This window comes from Ambystoma mexicanum, chromosome 11 (assembly GCF_040938575.1).
Source record: "Ambystoma mexicanum isolate Mex_15411 chromosome 11, UKY_AmexF1_1, whole genome shotgun sequence".
In the NCBI taxonomy this organism is placed as follows: Eukaryota; Metazoa; Chordata; class Amphibia; order Caudata; family Ambystomatidae; genus Ambystoma; species Ambystoma mexicanum.
The window spans coordinates 1,020,722,549-1,020,740,112 of NC_090934.1; the positions used below are offsets into that span (position 1 = coordinate 1,020,722,549).

Genomic DNA, 17,564 nt, shown 5'->3' on the forward strand with positions numbered 1-17,564 from the left:
CCACCCATCCCCTCCCACGCCGGGACCCAAGTACCCAGCAAAACTCCCAAACAACCGTGAACAGTCCCATCCGCATCCCCCCCTCCCACCCATTCCCACCCACGCCAGAAACCATAACCTACCGGCATTTCTACCCACCCCTCTCATCATTCCCAGTTCGCCCCTCATCCCATATAATCTTCAACAACCAAACAAAACCGCAGTGTCTGCGGAGATTGGGGCTCTGAGGGCAGCTCCAGCGCTCCAAAAGGGAAAGGCTCTGTAAACAAGCCCTCCATCCCCCCCGTTACCCCAGCCCCACCACACAAACACAGAATAGCTAGTACTCTTCCCCTAGGCTCAACATACTTCTGCTGCTGAATATCAGTACCAGGTCAGGATGAGTTCGAGGGGGATCTCTCTGGCTTCATCAGATTCCTGGCAAATTGTTCCGCCGCCTCCGGAGCCATAAAGAAAATTGTTGATCCTTTATGTTGCACGCATAGCTTGGCTGGGTACATCATGGAGTATTTAACCCCTTTACTCCGTAGGATGCTCTTGGCTGTCTGAAAGGTCTTCCTTTGGTCTTGGACCGCCAGGCTGAAATCAGGAAATAGACGTATAGTGGCGCCCTCCCACTTTAGCTCCCTCTTCTCTCTGGCTGCTCGTAATATGGCATCCCTGTCGCGATAGCAGAAAATTCTTGCAATGATGGGGCGTGCCGGGGCACCTGGGGGGCGGTCTGGGCGCCAGAGAGCGATGTGCACGCTCTACCATAAACATGTTGGATAGCGGCGGGTTATCTAAGACGTTAACCAAGAGCCGTTAGACACATTTCTCCATATTGTCTATGTGCGTTGATTCCAGAACACTTGTGATTCTAGCGTTGTTCCTCCTCGAGCGCCCTTCCAAATCCTCATTTTTAGCCGCAATTTTCTTAACCAGTTGCTGAAGAGTGGCAACCTCCCGCTGCAATGATGTGACACTGTCCTCAGCAGATCCAATCCTCTGCTCCGCTTCCTCCATGCGTCCACAGAGTTTTTCTGTTTGCACAGCCGAGAGGGCAACTTTATAGGTGAGAGCGTCAATTTTGACCCCAAGTGTATCAGTACTCCCCTTTATTGCAAGCAGCGTGTGATTCAGGGCGGCTATGTCCACTTGTTCCATCTACGGCGCCCGCGCGGCACCAATCAGAGTGCGCCTATCAGCATGTGCAAAAGGCTCCATCTTCACCTGCTTGTTCTGGTTACCCATACGGGCTCGACAGGGGGAGAGAGCCCAGGCAAGTCCCAGTCTCACGATCCCGGTAGTACGCACCGCCAACTGACCACTCACCCGCCAAGTCAGTCCAGCGCCCAACCTCTCAACACTGGATCGAGTTTGCGGGGAGCTACAACCACACAGCCCTCCAAACTCCAGCAGGGGTCCAGTCGCAGAAGTACCCGTCCGCCTGGCGGGCCCAGCTAGCACTCAAAGGGTTTAGCAGCCAATGTTTATTCGGCATGTACTCCGCACCTCAGGAGGTAATCCAGACATGAAGGCCCAGCAACCATCCCCTGCACCCTCACATCCACCCAAGCCGCAACCATCATGTTGTCCAGTGTTTCCTTAGGATAGTGCCATAACTGCAGGCCCGGGGGTACCTATTAGACACCAGTACAGGCTGTATTGTGTCCCACTTCACAGCACTGGCGCACGAAGTACCACAATGTCCATCGCGGTCCTCCGCTGTCTAGTGATTTGGCCACTCAGCGACACTCAGTTCCAGTTCCCAGGATAATGCTCAGGCTGGGCACTGATCTATGTAGAGTAAGCAAGTGGAGGCACTTGCCCCAATATCCGCGCCCCCTGCCCAGAGTCCCAGAGCGCACAGGAGACACTATGAGTTGGCTGCCCCCTGCCGCTCTCCACAGGGGCAGCCTGCCTGCAATCTCCAATAGAGCAGGCCCACCCTTTCCAATACAAACAAGAGTGGGGCCAGCCTCCAATCATTCACTGCCAGGCCCAGGTAAGCAGCACCCACTTGCAGATACCAGGCAAGATCGGGCAGGGTAGGAGGAGGGTGGACTGGAGAACAGGATACCTGCAGAAGTGCCACTCTCATGCACCGGGTCCTCCGTCAGCCACGCCAACCTGGAAGGTGCATCCGCGGGGAGTGCCGCGGCCGGTCCAGCAGACTCAGGGGAAGGCAGCAGATCCCACAGGCACAATCACCAGACAGACCCGTCCGCTCTGCACCACCATCCCTTGGCGGCCGATCGGGCGGGTGACACCAGTGCCTCAACAGCTACGTGTCGCGCGGGCTGCTCCTCCCTCACTCTCCTCAGCCAAGCCAGGCGGAACGGGTCTAATTCATGACCTCCAGAGCAGCGGACCACACCAGAAATTCTTCGGGTGCGGGGGCCCAGGATATGCACAATTACCCTCACGGGAGCTGAGGTGCCGAGGGCAGATAAGGCAGGATGTTTAGCAATTTTTGTAAAAGCCATCACCGGAGCCTTTCAGGCAGCGGCCATCTTGGTCAGCTACGCAACAGCGCCCCCCACAGGAATGTTTTCTTAAGACTGAGACTAAACATTCTCCCCACGAAAGAGGTCCTTTGGACAAGGAAGCAGACTGAGGCATTAACTGCTTCATGGAGATTTTTCAAGACACAGAACTCTGTGGAAACAGCAAAACATCTCCTGCTGGATTGTGGCCTTAGCTGATATTAAAAAGAACTACGTTAGTGAGACAGCGTCCCAATGTAGGACGCTTACCAAGGAGGCAAGTTGGGAAATGCTTATTTTAGGGGAAAAGGTAGCACTGGTCTTGCAGTACCACATTTTTCATGGAGGTTTTAGCATTATAATGGGACACTAGGAGTCCTCTGTAGATGTGTTATGATAAATTTAATGACAGACTGAATGGGGAGGAAAATGTGACAATATGGAAAGGTCTCATTGGACTAGTGAAGAATTCGGTGGGGAATGATATTCATGTGAACTGTGTTCTTTTTGTATCTTTCGTTTAATGGGGGAGGAATGGTTTTCATTTTTTTATATTTCTTTTGACAGGAAAGGGATATTTGTGAAAGGAAGTGTTATCATGAAAGGTTTGTAATAAACCATAACATGTTTAAATAAACAAAAATGTCTTTAAAAAAAACATGGTCATACATAGGTGATCCTTTTTCTGAAAAATATCAGATAAACTATAATATGAGTGCTGCTCAGGGTCAACACCCATACACATACACTAAACGAAGCATTTGTACGGTCTATCAAGGGCACATTTATAATTGCACTACATTACATGTGGTAAAACATGTTTATACACAGTAAACCACCAAGAAAAGGACTTACCTATGTCAATATTTTCTCTTCCAAGAGCAACAAGTGACAGAAATAATATTTCTCTATACAAGCTCCTGGGAGAAGGGAGAAGAAGAAAATGATTACTACTAATCCTGGAACTAACTCTCCAAGTGAGTATCTGCAACCTGTGGGGTTCAATGTCAACATAGGCCTTTGATCAGGAAGACCTGCTGGGGTCTAGTCAACCTTTGCCTAACTCCAATATCTCCATATCTGCAACACATTTTCCAAAGACTTCTGGGGGTTTTTGTGTGCCCTTTGTGCTTGAATTATTTCGGTGTAACACTTTTCCCATTTAGGAAAACCTTAAACGTCTCCCCTATTTAAGTTATAAACTCTGTTTCAAACATTCAAGTATTGTAATGCACCCTTTGGTAGGAGTGACGAGAAATACTTCCAACATTTACATGCCATTCAAGCATGGTTACTTTGTCAATATTACTGGATTACTTTTATTCTCAAACCAATACCATGGGAACTTATTTTCCCTCCCACCAAGCATTGGCAAACAAAGAAATATACACGATGTTACAAGTATACTCTGGGCAGTATCAGCAGAAAGGACATAACTTCTTTGTATCCCCACCAGTCCTTATGAGGTACACTTCTACCAGCAATGAATAGTGTGGTAGTCTAGTCTGAGGCAGCCACCCAGCACTATTCTGTACATACACAGGGTGCTCTTTGGATGGGCAGATACTCCTACTAGTGATGAGGCACATACCAAATATAGACTGCAAGAACAATGATGGCCCACTGCAGTGCTGAATCAAATCTGGGCATCCCGCATGGCAGCATACCGGATTCCAATTAAACAAAATTCCAGATATTTGTCGTATGGTATAGTAGTCATGGAGGGTGATATTATGACATTTTCTGTATTTGGACAACCACAATCAACTACATGGTAAATGTCCCAGCATATTTTCAGTGCACATCAGCAGTAGATCTGTCAGCAAAGGGTCATTTAGCCAAAGCTTGCTTTACCTCTGCCGCTTGAGATGTGGTGATTTGCTGAGAATCTCTAGCATTTGACTCATGGGCCGATGCACATCGTTCATCTGGATGCTGTCTACCATACTCTTCAGGAAGCCCTGGTTAAAGGCTTCTTCCTCCTCCCTTCGTAGAAAGTGAACCAGTGGAAACTTTGGAGCTGCAAAGTCAAAAATCATACCCTGTAAGGAGACCACAGATAACATGGAATAAAAACACCATGTCATAACTTTATACATAAATCCCATCCATTACACTTTCTTTCTGTAATTTGTCCTCATTGAATGGACGCTCTAACCTCCACTCCATGATGTACCTCTACCTTCAGCCCCACCCAACTTCTTGCCCAACATCTTAGCCTTCTATCATGCACAATAATGAATTAAAGATTCATGGGGTAGTTGGGAGAGCAGGAGAATTTTAATAACACCCTAAAACAAAGTAAAGAGCAGTCACGCATGTTGCTGAAATCTTTGTTTTTCACATTCCCTACATGTACTGAAGATAGATTTCCATGGAAGGTTATAAAGCCCTCCCTGCGGTCTATCGTTGAAATCGTTAGAGACTGACACTATTATTTTAGCGTAATGTTTAAGTTACAAGCAAAAGCTTTGAACAATGTTACGGTGCTAATTCAATCTGATCTTGTATTAAACAAAGGCATTCTCTAAATAATAATCAGACAGTTTCACATCTGTGGCTCGTCAGAGGATTTTGGTTAACATGGTTTTAGAGTAATGAAGGTCAAAGGGTGGGCAATACCAGGAAAAAACGAACAAGCTAATTTTTAGCAAAAAGAATGAAAACAAAAATCCTTAAATGCCTAGTGGAAAAGCAAACATTAGCAAAAATAATCAACTCGGCAAAAGCCCACCAGCTCACACTGGGCTTCAAGAAGTTTGCTCGAATATTCACTGACCTCCTATGCCTGTTCACATAGTGCAGTTTCCATTTCCACCGCCCTCTCCTCCACCCCCTCCACTCGTTTATCAAGGGCAGTGATTTTTTTTGTGATAGCTCAGCTGTGCCCTTCTAGTATTACCTCTTGATTTCCGTTAAAAGGTCCTGCAGATCTGCTTTAGTGGCTGGCTGGAGGGAGGGCTCGGAACCCCATTAGGAATCCGAGGCATGGACCATCACTTATACCTGTTCACCTTTTTTAGATTTCTCACCCGTATTATGCAGGAGAGACAATGCCTGACTGCTTAGCAGCTTTCAATGGTTTTGCCTTTGGTGTACCTTAAACTGCAGGAACCTGCTTTGTGTGCTAAAATACGGTCAGGCAGCAGTAGGGACACCAGAGTACAAGGGGCATCTTAGATTGCATGCCCATGGTCCAAGCGCAGCACTCCAGACTCCCTCAGTAGTGGCAGCAATAGGAGGAGAATCAGCAATCGCAAGGGGCACCGGATGGTAATGGCTGCCTAAGTCGAGCGAGGTGACAATAGGGACACCAGCGGACTGAGAGCACCTCAAATTCCATGCCCAAAGTCCCAGCACGGCACTCTAGGCCCCCACAGAGACGCAGAAATAAAAGACGACTCAGCGAGCCAGCAAGCAAAATCAATTTAATGGCCGATTAGGTGGGAGCAGCCTCCACAGCCAGCTTCCATCCAAAGCCATTGGTGGAGCCCACTACACAAGCGCTGCCCCAGGTCTGTGATACCCCCCCAGGCAGGGGGAGAGAAGGAACTGGCCCAAACACAAGGCGGGAGGGCAGAGCTGCGAGAGCCGAGGACGCAGTAAGAGGCACCTGCCTCAGGCGCCCGGAGACAGGCAGCCAACCAATGGACTACGCCACAAATCCAAGGGGGTCTGTCTCAGTCTTCAACACTGAGATGACTGCACCAGGAGAGGAAGGAAAAAGCGGCTAAAAGCCCTGGAAGAAGCGAAGCCGGGAGGGGTGGAGCAAGGTGCGACCGGGGCCTCCAGTGCCCCACAGAGCACACTGCAATGGGCTACACAGACCAGATGCAGGCCGCACCGTCAGAGCGGGTGGCGAGCGTCATGTTAGTGCACTGATGGGAGCAGCGCAGGTGCCGAGATCTTCCGAGACGTGGGTTCTTCACCAGTGAAATTCCAGCCGCTGCATCACGATTGCTTCCCCTGCACCCTGCTGCATTTTACGGGGTCAGAAAGGGCCGGGGCGGGGGAGTAATCCGGGCCCTGATGTTGGATCCGAGAAGGGAGCATTCACAGAGTCATCCTCTCGATGTGGGCTCCACGCCACGCCCTTGCTACAAACAGGTTTTTAAAGTTTCAATCTTTTTATTAGTTTCCCAGGACAAGGTAACCAATACATTACACTCTTTAGAATGGCACAGTTATTCAACACCCCTCACAATTCTGCCTATTCAATAATTAGCACAGTTTACATCATAAACCCAAATAGAAAACACTGCTGAGGAAAACAGTGCTGGACTTATTTAACCATTACAGGAAACCTAAACCAACAGCAATCTTCTGATTTTTTCCCTCAAAATGTACCAGGCATACAATGAGAGGGCATACCCAACACATAGGTAGGGTACGTAGATCCAAAAACGCCTTGATGATAAAAAACAAGGAAACATGACACAATATGATTGAAAACCAATCACCTAACCTTCTACATACAATTTCCATTCCACAGACTTTTTTTTTTACTGAACCATCAAAGCAATATCTGGGGACACCTCCAGCCCAGAGAGCATGAACATGTTGGCTGCATCCACCACTTTTCAATTCACTTGGTTCCCCCAATGAGGCCTCCATCCTTGATCCCATTAAAAATAATGGTGAACCCATGGAGCTCACCATGTTTCACCAAATGTTTCAGGACTTTCTCTCTCTATATGGTAAAGGCACAGAACACCCCAGCCAGGGCTCTCAATTTGGCCAAACGTGGGGAGCAGCCAGGCTTAAACTTTCAGGAGGTGATGCAGGCTGGTTCTTAAGTACAGTGTTTCCCCAAAGCCCCCACAAAAGAATGTCAACTGCCCCCCCCCTCATTTGTTTTCTCCTACCTATCCCCCTCCAGCACTATCTGGAATGTCGTCAAGACTAGTATGATAGTGTCTTGTTTTGCTCTTCTCCTTCTCCCTTTACTCCAACCCCTTACCTGCCCCCCCTCCTCCTGTAAATTTCCAGCACTACTTCAATTGTCGTCAGGCATAGTATTGTAGCCGCTCGTCTGTCTCGTTCTCCTGCACACCCTTCCTCCACCCCTTATGACTATCAATAGCTCTTACTCTATCACTAATGTCTCCTGATCTGTTTGATAGCAGCTTGTTTGTCTCGCCCCCCCCTCCCTTATTTGTTTTCTCCTCCCTCTCCCCCTCCAGCACTATCTGAAATGTCACCAGGCCTAGTATGATGTCACTGGTTTTGTTCTTCTCCTTCTCCCTTTACTCCAATGCCCTTAGCCCCCCCCCCCCTTTCTGTAGAATTTCGGCACTACCTCAATTGTCGTCCAGCATAGTAATGTAGCCGCTTGTCTGTCTCATTCTCCCTCCCAACCCCCCCCACAACCACCTCCCCTCATTGTGTATAGCACTTTCACTATCTGAAATGTCGCTAGGCTGATTATGATAGTTAATTTTCACATTCTGAATGTATCACGGACTTGTAAGAACGTCACTGTATTCTCCCTTGTTCCCTCCCTGCCTTGAAGCACTTTGAAACACTGTGTATAGGCGCTATATAAATAAACAAATCAATTCAATTCAACTATGTTAGCTGATAACACAGCTTATTTATATAAAATAAGGTTGCTACCTCTACCAAAAATATATACATATAAATAATAACACTTTGTACTTGGAAAACAAATTCAAAGAAGGGCTAATATACACACTCTATGTGGTACCACACAATACTTCAATCCAGTAATAGATACACTAAGTGCAGACATTTTTAAATATTCATGTGGATTCTTAAGTGAGGTGTAACAGCATAGAATAGGGAAGAAAGGCAGGTCAGTGGTGAAAAGTGGCAGAATACTTTCTTTTGGCTGGATAGATAATTCTGAGAGAGGATCCCCCCCACCTGGGCAACCTGAAAGGGAAACGTTAGGGAGTCTTGCCTTTTACAGCCCAGTCCAATAATGTTCAATAACGTTCTGCTTTCTTTAAAAGGTTCTACCACCCCAAAGTACCTTTGATGCCACAGGAGAACAGGATCCAAGACGACTCTGGGACCACTGGACGACTCCTGAGGCTTGAACATGCTCTTCCTCGTCACAGTGCCTTGGGAGACGAAGTGGCAGAGTTTCTTGGTTTCACTCGACGATTCCCTCCGAGGATGGACCCCCTTTGGAAGAAAGAGCCACTGGGATGTGAGACCAAGAAGGAAAATGGAACCAAAGTCTTTCTGAAGTGCAGCAGTTTGGCTCTTCGCAGTGCTCTCCTTTGGTCAATTTCTCTGACTGTAGAAGTCCTGTGAAGATTAAACTTGCTCTGTGCTCCTTAAAGGCTCGGCAGATGAGAGTAAGACCCGATGAAGTCTGGCAGCGACGGGTGCATGGGTCCCTTTTGTTGTCGGTTTCGGAATATCGTAGTTTTCTAAATTTTGGTTCTTCAGAGCTGCAGCCACAGCATGGACTTCTGGCAACCTGGACCCAACCACTGGAGTGGACCTCGGTCCCTCACCAAGTCTGGACCCTCGGGACATCTTTGTTAGCTTCTGGTGGCAGGAAACTCACTGGTGGACCTTCCACTGCTCCCAGCGACTCTGGACTCTCTCTGGTGGGAGAAAGTGGTCAGTGATGATGGCAAGGATGTCCTTTGAAATGTACTTAGGCAGTTTGGATCTTTCCCACCACCGGGTGTCCAGCAGCACTATGCCAGGGTATCCCCTCTTCTGGGCAGTAGACAGCAACAGCTTCCAGCGGTCATGAAATGCACCTCTGGACCCTGGGTGACACCAATGGACTTTGACTCGAGATGTCCGGGCACTTTTCCTCAGGGCTTTGAAGACCCCTTCTCCGGATGGCAGGCACACAAGGACTGGCTTCCATGATACTTCGATGAAGAGCAGCATGTTTCACGATGGTCCCTCATAGCTTAGAGAGAGTTCTCCTTTGCAGGTCCTGTCTGGATCAGTTCTTGGGAGACACAACAGCTTTCGCATTGCACTGAAGAAATACAGCAGCAAGCTTCTCTTCCAGCTGGACTTCAAGGAACAGCTTCTTCATTCAGCTTCAACTTCAGTTGCTGAACCAATTGGTAAGTGAGAGGCCCCCAGATATAAACATCTGTTCCCCATTCACTCTGGCTGAGCCAGGCTCAGTCAGCCAATCATGCAGAAGGGCATTCATGCAGGCAGGCAGCCAATCAGGCATTCAGGCCATTCACTTCACCCAGACACACAACAAAGAATGTGGATTGGGTTAAGTACAGCGCCTTTCAGCACACTACACTGCATTCTTGTCAGTTTCAGTCAGGGCTATCTCATGCATTGTGTTGCACACACTGAAACCAGACACCCACAACAGAGAATGTGAGTTGACTCCCAACTCCATTCACACAGGTCCCACCCCTAGGGTGTACCTCCAACACACAGCCCCTGAGAAGGCAGCCTCAGAGCCATATGTGGTATTTCCACCCAACAGCCAGTCAGAGGCAAAGGGAACAGAGACATATATGGTGTTTCTACCCATCAGCCACTGAAGAGGTTGGGACAGTGTCAGGGCTTCCCAGAACTTTGCGAAACAAGGTAAAAGGCTATAGAAACCAAGAGGCCACAGTAGCCATCTTGCCTTTGTGTAGGAATCCATTGATTCCTATGGCAGGACTGCGATATCCCAAAAATGGAGGTCACTCGGAGCCACTGCCAAGTCAGCATGTAGCTGCCACCAGTCCATACCCTGCTATTTGGTCAACCCACAGGTACCCACAAACACACATAAGGGGTACAAGGGTTTACCCTCACCCATGGGTGTCATAAGGGGATCCCATGGGTGTTCTTCACCAAAAGATAAATTGAACAGTTGCACTGCAGAGGTCCAGCTGGATATCAGTGGCAGAAAACAGAGAAAACACACACAGAGAAGTGGTAGGACAAGGACTAGGAGGCCTTGTCCCCCCCATAAGTCATTTCCAGCATCACAATCAGGAAACAACATTGTATGTAAATCTACCATGTTTCAGCTCCTTCTTCATTCTCAGTAGGCATTATCAATAAGACACCCATTATGGTAATCAATACTGGCCTAGGGCGATTAGAGACCTCCTTTCTATTCTTCACTGTTGGTTTAATGGGCATCACCATGACCTTTGGTGACCAAGTTTGATTCTGATGAGCATTATGAGAAAGGTAGCTTCCCAGGACCTACTTCAGAGCCACCTCCTTGCATGTCTCTGGGTGACCCGGAACATGCATCTCAATCAAGAAGCCAGATATTTTGTTTGATGATCTAAAGACTCATTATTATTCTAGTTATATGTGTAATCTCTTGGTATCCATACTATGCAGAGCTTAAACTGCAGGTGTGCAAAAAAGACTGGAAGGTTAACGGTCCATTTGAGATGTAATGCATACACATACACTCTTGTGACCTATTATACTATGGTTCTGATCAAAATTCTACACCCATTATTAAAAAATAAAACATATCCTCCCAGCAGAACAACCTTTAAGCAGAAAGGCCTCCTACCAATTATTAAGATGCACTATATATTTTGGCTGAACAGGTTTTGCCATAAACTCTGGGAACACAGCTGCAAGACAAATAACTTACCTTTTGGTGATGTTCTTCCTGAAGAATGTTATCCTCCACTGATGACTCATCTTATACAATTCCCTTTTAGATGCAGTCTGCTCTGGAATGCATTGCAACAGCAATCAAGTGGCAAAGTGAAGCATGAGGAGATTGGAATCGTTACAGCTCCTTAGCACCTTCAAGCTCTGTCACCTATACATATACTAGGTGCCGCTGACACCATCTTCCTCACCTCCATTTTTTGCCAGAGTATCCAAATGTTGATCATTTAAGTATTTAATTTAGTGTGATCGGAGAGATGGCATGGAGGAATCTATGGGAGGGATTATCCTACCATACTCCAAGAAGCTACTTGAAGCAGGCGAGGAACGAGAATTTGCCATCACATATGGAAGCTGTGCAGTCTAGCATCCTTGAAAGCTTGAGAATCCATGCGGTAGTGTTTGGTGAAAGTGCTATTTTCCAGGACTGGCAAATGTTCTGTAAGGTAACACCTGTCTAAAAGGCAAAAGCTGCTGCCTGCCTCAACACTCGTGGAATGGGCACGCAGCCCCTCAGTGACCTCCTTGTGAACCGATTTGGAACAAGTCTTGATTCAAAGAACAAACCATCTACAGATGTTCTGCTTTGAAATAGCTAAACCCTCCTTTGAATCTGCATAACCAATGAAAAACTGGGCATCCAGGCAAAATTCATTCCTTCTCAAAGGTACAATTTGAAGGCTCTTCTCAGGTCCAGCTAAAGAACATTTCCTCTGCCTTAAATGAAAAATTACTCTTCTGTTGAAGACAGGCTTCAGAGACTACTTTCAGCTAAGAATGATAGTCTGAACCATACGTAAACTTTCCTTGGTGATTTGTAAAAAGAGGGGAAGCAATGGAAAGAGCCTGCAACTCCGACACCCTTCTTGCCAGCCTAAGGACCACAAAGACAGTGACATTAAAGGACAAAAGCCTCGAAGGACATGAGTGAATAGGATATAACTGGGCTGCCATCAAGAAGAGTACAACCAAATTAAGCTCCTGGCGGAAACTACAGAGAGCTTGGGTGCATAATCATTTGTGAGGCTCTTTCAAAAGTGTAGAATTGTAAAACACCAGGCACGGTGAAACCAGTCTGATCCTTGCTCAGGTTACCTCTTGACTATAGTAAGAGCTGGTAGATGAAACTTTACTGTGACAATATCCAGACCCGATTTGGCCAACAACAACAAAACCATCAGAAATGTGCCACTCGAGCACAACAATAGGTCGAGCTCTCTATCACCACACCAATTTGGTAATTTGCGCCTTGGAGAAGCACAAATGGACTGGGTGGCATCAAACCAAGAAGATCCTCAAAGATGCTAATTGTTGTACCTCAACCTCTTAATGGACAGGCATGTGACCTCAACATTCTGGCATTAGGGTGAAGCACTCTGCCAAAAAGGAGCCTATGTCAGAAGACCCTCCAACCAGAGAATCCTCCAGGGCAGGCAAAGTAGCATTTCCAGGGTAGCTGTGTTCCAGGTCCTCCATGCTCAGTGTGAAGCTATCAAAATCATAATTTTTCTGCTCTGTTTCAACTTCAGCATACAAAGAATGGGGGAATGCACAGACCAGGTTGAATTCCCAGGGATCAGCAGTGCATCCCTTAGGAATCCTCTTGTCGGAAACTACATGGAGCAAAAGAACTTGCACTTCATGCTGGAAGTGAACAGTTGAATCTGGGGAATCGCGCACATATATATCTGCTCCACACTTTCCCTTTTCAGCTCCCACTCATGTGATACTCCGAGAGCTGACTCAGCGCATCCCTGAGCGTTCACACTACCGGAAGGTGCAATGCGGTTAGTGTCCCCTTGTTCGCAATCCGCCGCAAAAAAGGTGCGTAGCCTCCACACAGTTTGAGCAAACCACCCACCTTGCTGATGGAATGCACAGCAATGGTGTGGCCTGTGAGGACCTTAACAACTGAGCCTCTGATGGATAACAAGAAGGATCACAACGCAAACGAACTGTTATGCATGTCAGCAGATTGCTGTGGTTGTAGTTGACCTTGCCTTTGCACAGATAACTCACTGAAAGATTCTACAGATGAGCACCACATCCCATCCAAGACACATCCATGACCAGGGTGACCATCGGCCACAGCTGTTGGAATGGGGGCCCACAAAAATAGGTTGTTCATGCAGGTCTTTGCAGACCTTGCAGGGACCAGAATAATGTCTGACATGTCCCTTTTTACCTGGGGCCACTGTAACAACCTCATCCGCAATCTTGCTTATGGAACTATGATGATGCAGTATGCCATGAGCCTTGGCATCCCCAAGAAAACCCCAACTGGCAGTCCCCAGTTCAGATGGAAGAGAGTTAGCGAGGTCTGGATGCTTGCCACTCTCTCTGGAGGAGGAAAAGCCATGCCTTTGTGTCTTATCCAGGACTGCCAGTAGTGCCCAATTTGTGTCAGGGCTTTCCAGTGTCCAACCCCAGAACTTATTTTGTAGGCTGGGCGGAGCACTGGCCCTTTTGACTTGCAGCATTCATTCAAAAGCCTAACAGTTCAGCTCAGGCCTCCAGGCCTTTCATGAAGTTAATATCCCAAGATGGGTGGATGACGGAGTAGCAGGATTCACAAGGCTGATTGCCTGGTGACCTGAATGCATGATTTGCTACTTGGTGCAGCATAAGGAAACCAACTGAGCAGTAGTACACTCATGTTACCTAAATGGAGTATTGAGCTTCAGTTGGGCAGCTTCAAAAGTGCCAGGGGCCAATGTTAGGCAGAATCATATGCAGTACCCTCTGGGAACACCACACACAATTAAGACTACAAGTTCAAGTACAAATTCATCTTTGGTACAAGCCTGTACTACACAGTAAAGTGGTAGCGATGGCTGAGCATCCAGACTTATCTAAAGAGTAAAGTGAGCAGTATCAGAAGTTACACAAAGGACAGAAATTACTATGGTTCTACAAACACTGACTCAAGGTTTCTGAGTAAAATAATATACATTTATTTACACCATCAGTTATAAAACAGTTCACTGATATAAAGCAGCAGAACATCACAATCTTAATATACTACACAACACCCAATCAATTCTGGACAAGTTAAGCTCAAAATTAAGTGTGAGCAAAATGGCACTCCAGCAATTTAAAAAGGGGGGGGGACAAGGTTAATCAAAGTCAAGCAGCACCAACAAGTAATAGACAGGGCAATCTAGAAAAGGCTTACTACAACTAGGATTCAAATCAATAGGCATGGGCCAATGTTAATGGTTCAGTGTCTTTGCAGAGGATCACACAGTTCAGAGTAGTTTGCGGTTAAGTCTTTGCCAAGAGTTCAAACCGAAGTTGGTCAGAGGAAAAGTTATTCAAAAATGTAGAGAAGGACAAGCCCTCGGATTAGCGAAAGATTTAAAAACACTTTCACTGTGGTCAGACGGAACGAACAACCGGATTTGAACAATACCTTAGTAGAAGAAGAATGCTTAGCTGAGGCAGAAGTTCCTGGCAGGTCCTGCAGGCTCACGATTCCTGAAGCGACTGTCGGACTGACAAAAAGGAGGAAGACTGGCGGGTCCTGCACTGCCCAGGGAAGAAACCAGCAGCAGAGCAAAGCGACGAATAAAAGGTGCGCACCTTAAAACCCAAACAGGGTCCGGTCCTCCTGTCTATCCGGTTCACTGCAGCGATGCACAGCAAATTCGACCAGGAGAGGGATGCCTTGCTTGGCGTTTGGCGAACTGGTTGGTCCCACCAGCTCAAGGGGAGAAGATTCCTTGCAGATCTTCCCTGTCGTCGAAGTTTCAGGCGATTCTGACCCACAGCAGGGCTTCACCGGGAGGTTCAGTAGTTGCAGTAGTCCTCTTCCTTCAGCTTCTTTTTGGTTCTCTCGATCCAGTGGCGACTCTGCCTTCCAAGTCCCCGAGACCTGCTTTTTATGCAGTTTTCCCCCCATTCACGCAGCCTGGCTGTCAATCACACAGCAGGGTGGTTGTCCTGGCAGGACAGCCACCTAGCCAATCAAACTAGAGTAGGACTTGGGTCTCCAAGGAGACCCTGTGCAGGGGGCCTCAAACCCCTCCCTCACATTCTGTCCACCCAGACAGACACTGAGGCACCTAAGGAGGGCTTCTGTGCAGAAGCCCGCCAAAGGACGGCGAACAAAGGAACCAAACCTGGTTTGTCACGCAGAATAAAACACGAGAAAGACCTTTACAAAAAGAAATGGCAAATAAACCAAACCAGAACCAAATAAAATTAAAAGGGGTCCAGCGGATTAAAGTTTCGAGGCTACCACCATAGCCTCTAACAGTACCAAGGCTATTTTCATAGCTTGCGGTAAAATAAAAATGGTAGATACCACTGCCACCAGCCAAATCTTAGAGAAAGGGGAACACAATAATGTTACATGAGAAACAGACGAAAAGGGATCACTATTAACCCTTACAGTACTCTATGGAAGATAGTTTGTACTGGGTTTGTACATTTTAAAAGTGACTAGTAAAGTCAATGACAACTTTACATGTTCTGGGAGACAGTAGTCAGTCCCAGAAAATGGCGTTTATAGTGGGAAGTCTAAAAAGACAACCCTGTGTCACTGCACTAAAGGTGCTGTGTGACATACAGTAAAAAGATGATGCCTATGGAGTAGGTGAGACTCCATAGTCCATGAGCACAAAATGTACAACACATAGCCAAAACACATGTAAGAGTGGGAAAATAGGCTCACACTCTTACCAGGTGAAATAATCCTAGAAATCCAGCAAAGCTGCTGAGGGACTCAGTAGGTAAGGGAAATTAGCCATTCTGGAGAATTCTCCCTAACAGCCTACTAACAATGTTCTGTGTACTACTGCAATGTCTTGAAAATAAAATGCTCACGTTCAAAGTGCATTGGAGAATCCAATTTACACTTGCTGACCATCAGATCAATATCAGTCTGGGATACCAGGCGCTGGAGAAGCCCGCAGCAGGAACGTCTGATGTTATATTTAAGGGGAGGAAAGCATACTTGGAACATGAGCATTTGTATGTGTTGGTTTTATTCTACAACTAAATTCACATTGCCGTGAGTGAAACAGACAGAGCAGCCAGGCTAGTTGCTTAATAAACCTCCCCATGCAGATAAATAAATGTAGCTATTTTGCCTAGTGCCCAGCATGTACCATCAGTTAAAAAAGCTTGCCCTTGCAGTGGAGCACTCTTTGCAAGAGAATTGCTCCAGTGGCATGTGTGAGGCCCAGGGCTTAGCTGCTTGGTCTGGTCGGGCCAAGGCAAGTAGTCTCACTGTTACTGAGTGTGGGATTTTGTGAAAAAATATGTCTCTTGGTATGAGGCGTCACTAATATCTTCTTAGTGAGGAAGAAAAAAGCCAATAGCATTTTATGTCAGACCACAAACAATCTTTTGCCAATGCATTTCGGATTTACAAATCCTTCGTCAGGGCAAGTCTTCCAGCTTGTAGCTATAAACCAATTTCCCACAACACTATTAGTTTCACTAGAAACAGATACACGGCTGCTACTGCTCATGCGCGTGTATCTGTTTCTAGTGAAACTAATAGTGTTGTGGGAAATTGGTTTATAGCTACAAGCTGGAAGACTTGCCCTGACTAAGGATTTGTAAATCCGAAATGCATTGGCAAAAGATTGTTTTTGGTCTGTTTTTAGTGACGCCTCATACCAAGAGACGTATTTTTTCACAAAACCAGTGATTGATAAAAATCTTTATGAAATACCACTGAACTTTCATTATTATCATTATTTTTTGAATATGTAAACAATTTTACCTTGGAGTCTACCAAGCTTTGTAGAGTTTACATAACTTACATACCCTGATTGGGTCTTCTAAGAGAGCGGCTGTGTGACCTTGCATCCCACTTGGTCTTTGGCTTCTTGTGTATTTTTGAATTAGGGTGTCTCCTTATTCGTCACAGCCAGCTCCTTTTTATAATTTGACAACAAGGAATCTTTAGAGCAACGAAACTTCTACACAGAAACAATTATTTGAGAAATGTGAATATCGTATAGTGGTGCCCACTCTTTTTGCTTTCTACAGTCCTAGAGTACTCACACTATCTTTTGGACAGGAATGGCTTCATCACCGATCGGGTCAGGATTGGCTGGACTTCTGCTAGCGGTTCTTCACAGCGGTCTGGTCTCTGGTTCTGCTCTTAGCACTGCACAGTTCTGGTCTCTCTGGATCTCTGGTCTCTCTGGATCTCTGGTCTCTCTGGAGGTTGATGGAATTGAAGTCTGGAGTCTCCCGGCAAAGCATCCCGCAAGAAAGTGGAAAGTGAATGTCCTGCCTGTCTTTCAGTGGTCCTTTTTATGTCTTTAGAAAGTGGGTGTGTGCGTTGGACATAACTAAACCTGCCCCTCTCACTTATCATTGGCCAATTCCTCCTCTCTCCCTTGATTGGGGGAAGGAAATGTGAGTCAGAGTGATGCTGTAGGTTTTATGGTCCGAGGATCCTTCCCCTGTCAAATTGCACACAAATCTATATTTGATCCAAACACACATTTATCTATGTACCATTTTTCTAATATT

General features: G+C 46.6%; 1 protein-coding gene across 8 annotated transcripts in view; it reads right to left on the reverse strand.

Annotated features, from left to right (window-relative positions):
• Window positions 1–17,564, reverse strand: part of DENND4A (DENN domain containing 4A) — a 2,028,245-nt gene that overhangs the window by 92,520 nt on the left and 1,918,161 nt on the right. For all 8 annotated transcript variants that reach the window (XM_069624248.1, XM_069624254.1, XM_069624251.1 and 5 more), the window contains 2 exons: window positions 4,323–4,488; window positions 3,324–3,388 (listed from right to left, as the gene is read on the reverse strand). In XM_069624248.1, the coding sequence (XP_069480349.1) occupies window positions 3,324–3,388; window positions 4,323–4,488 (231 nt within the window). The remainder of the gene's footprint in view (window positions 1–3,323; window positions 3,389–4,322; window positions 4,489–17,564) is intronic.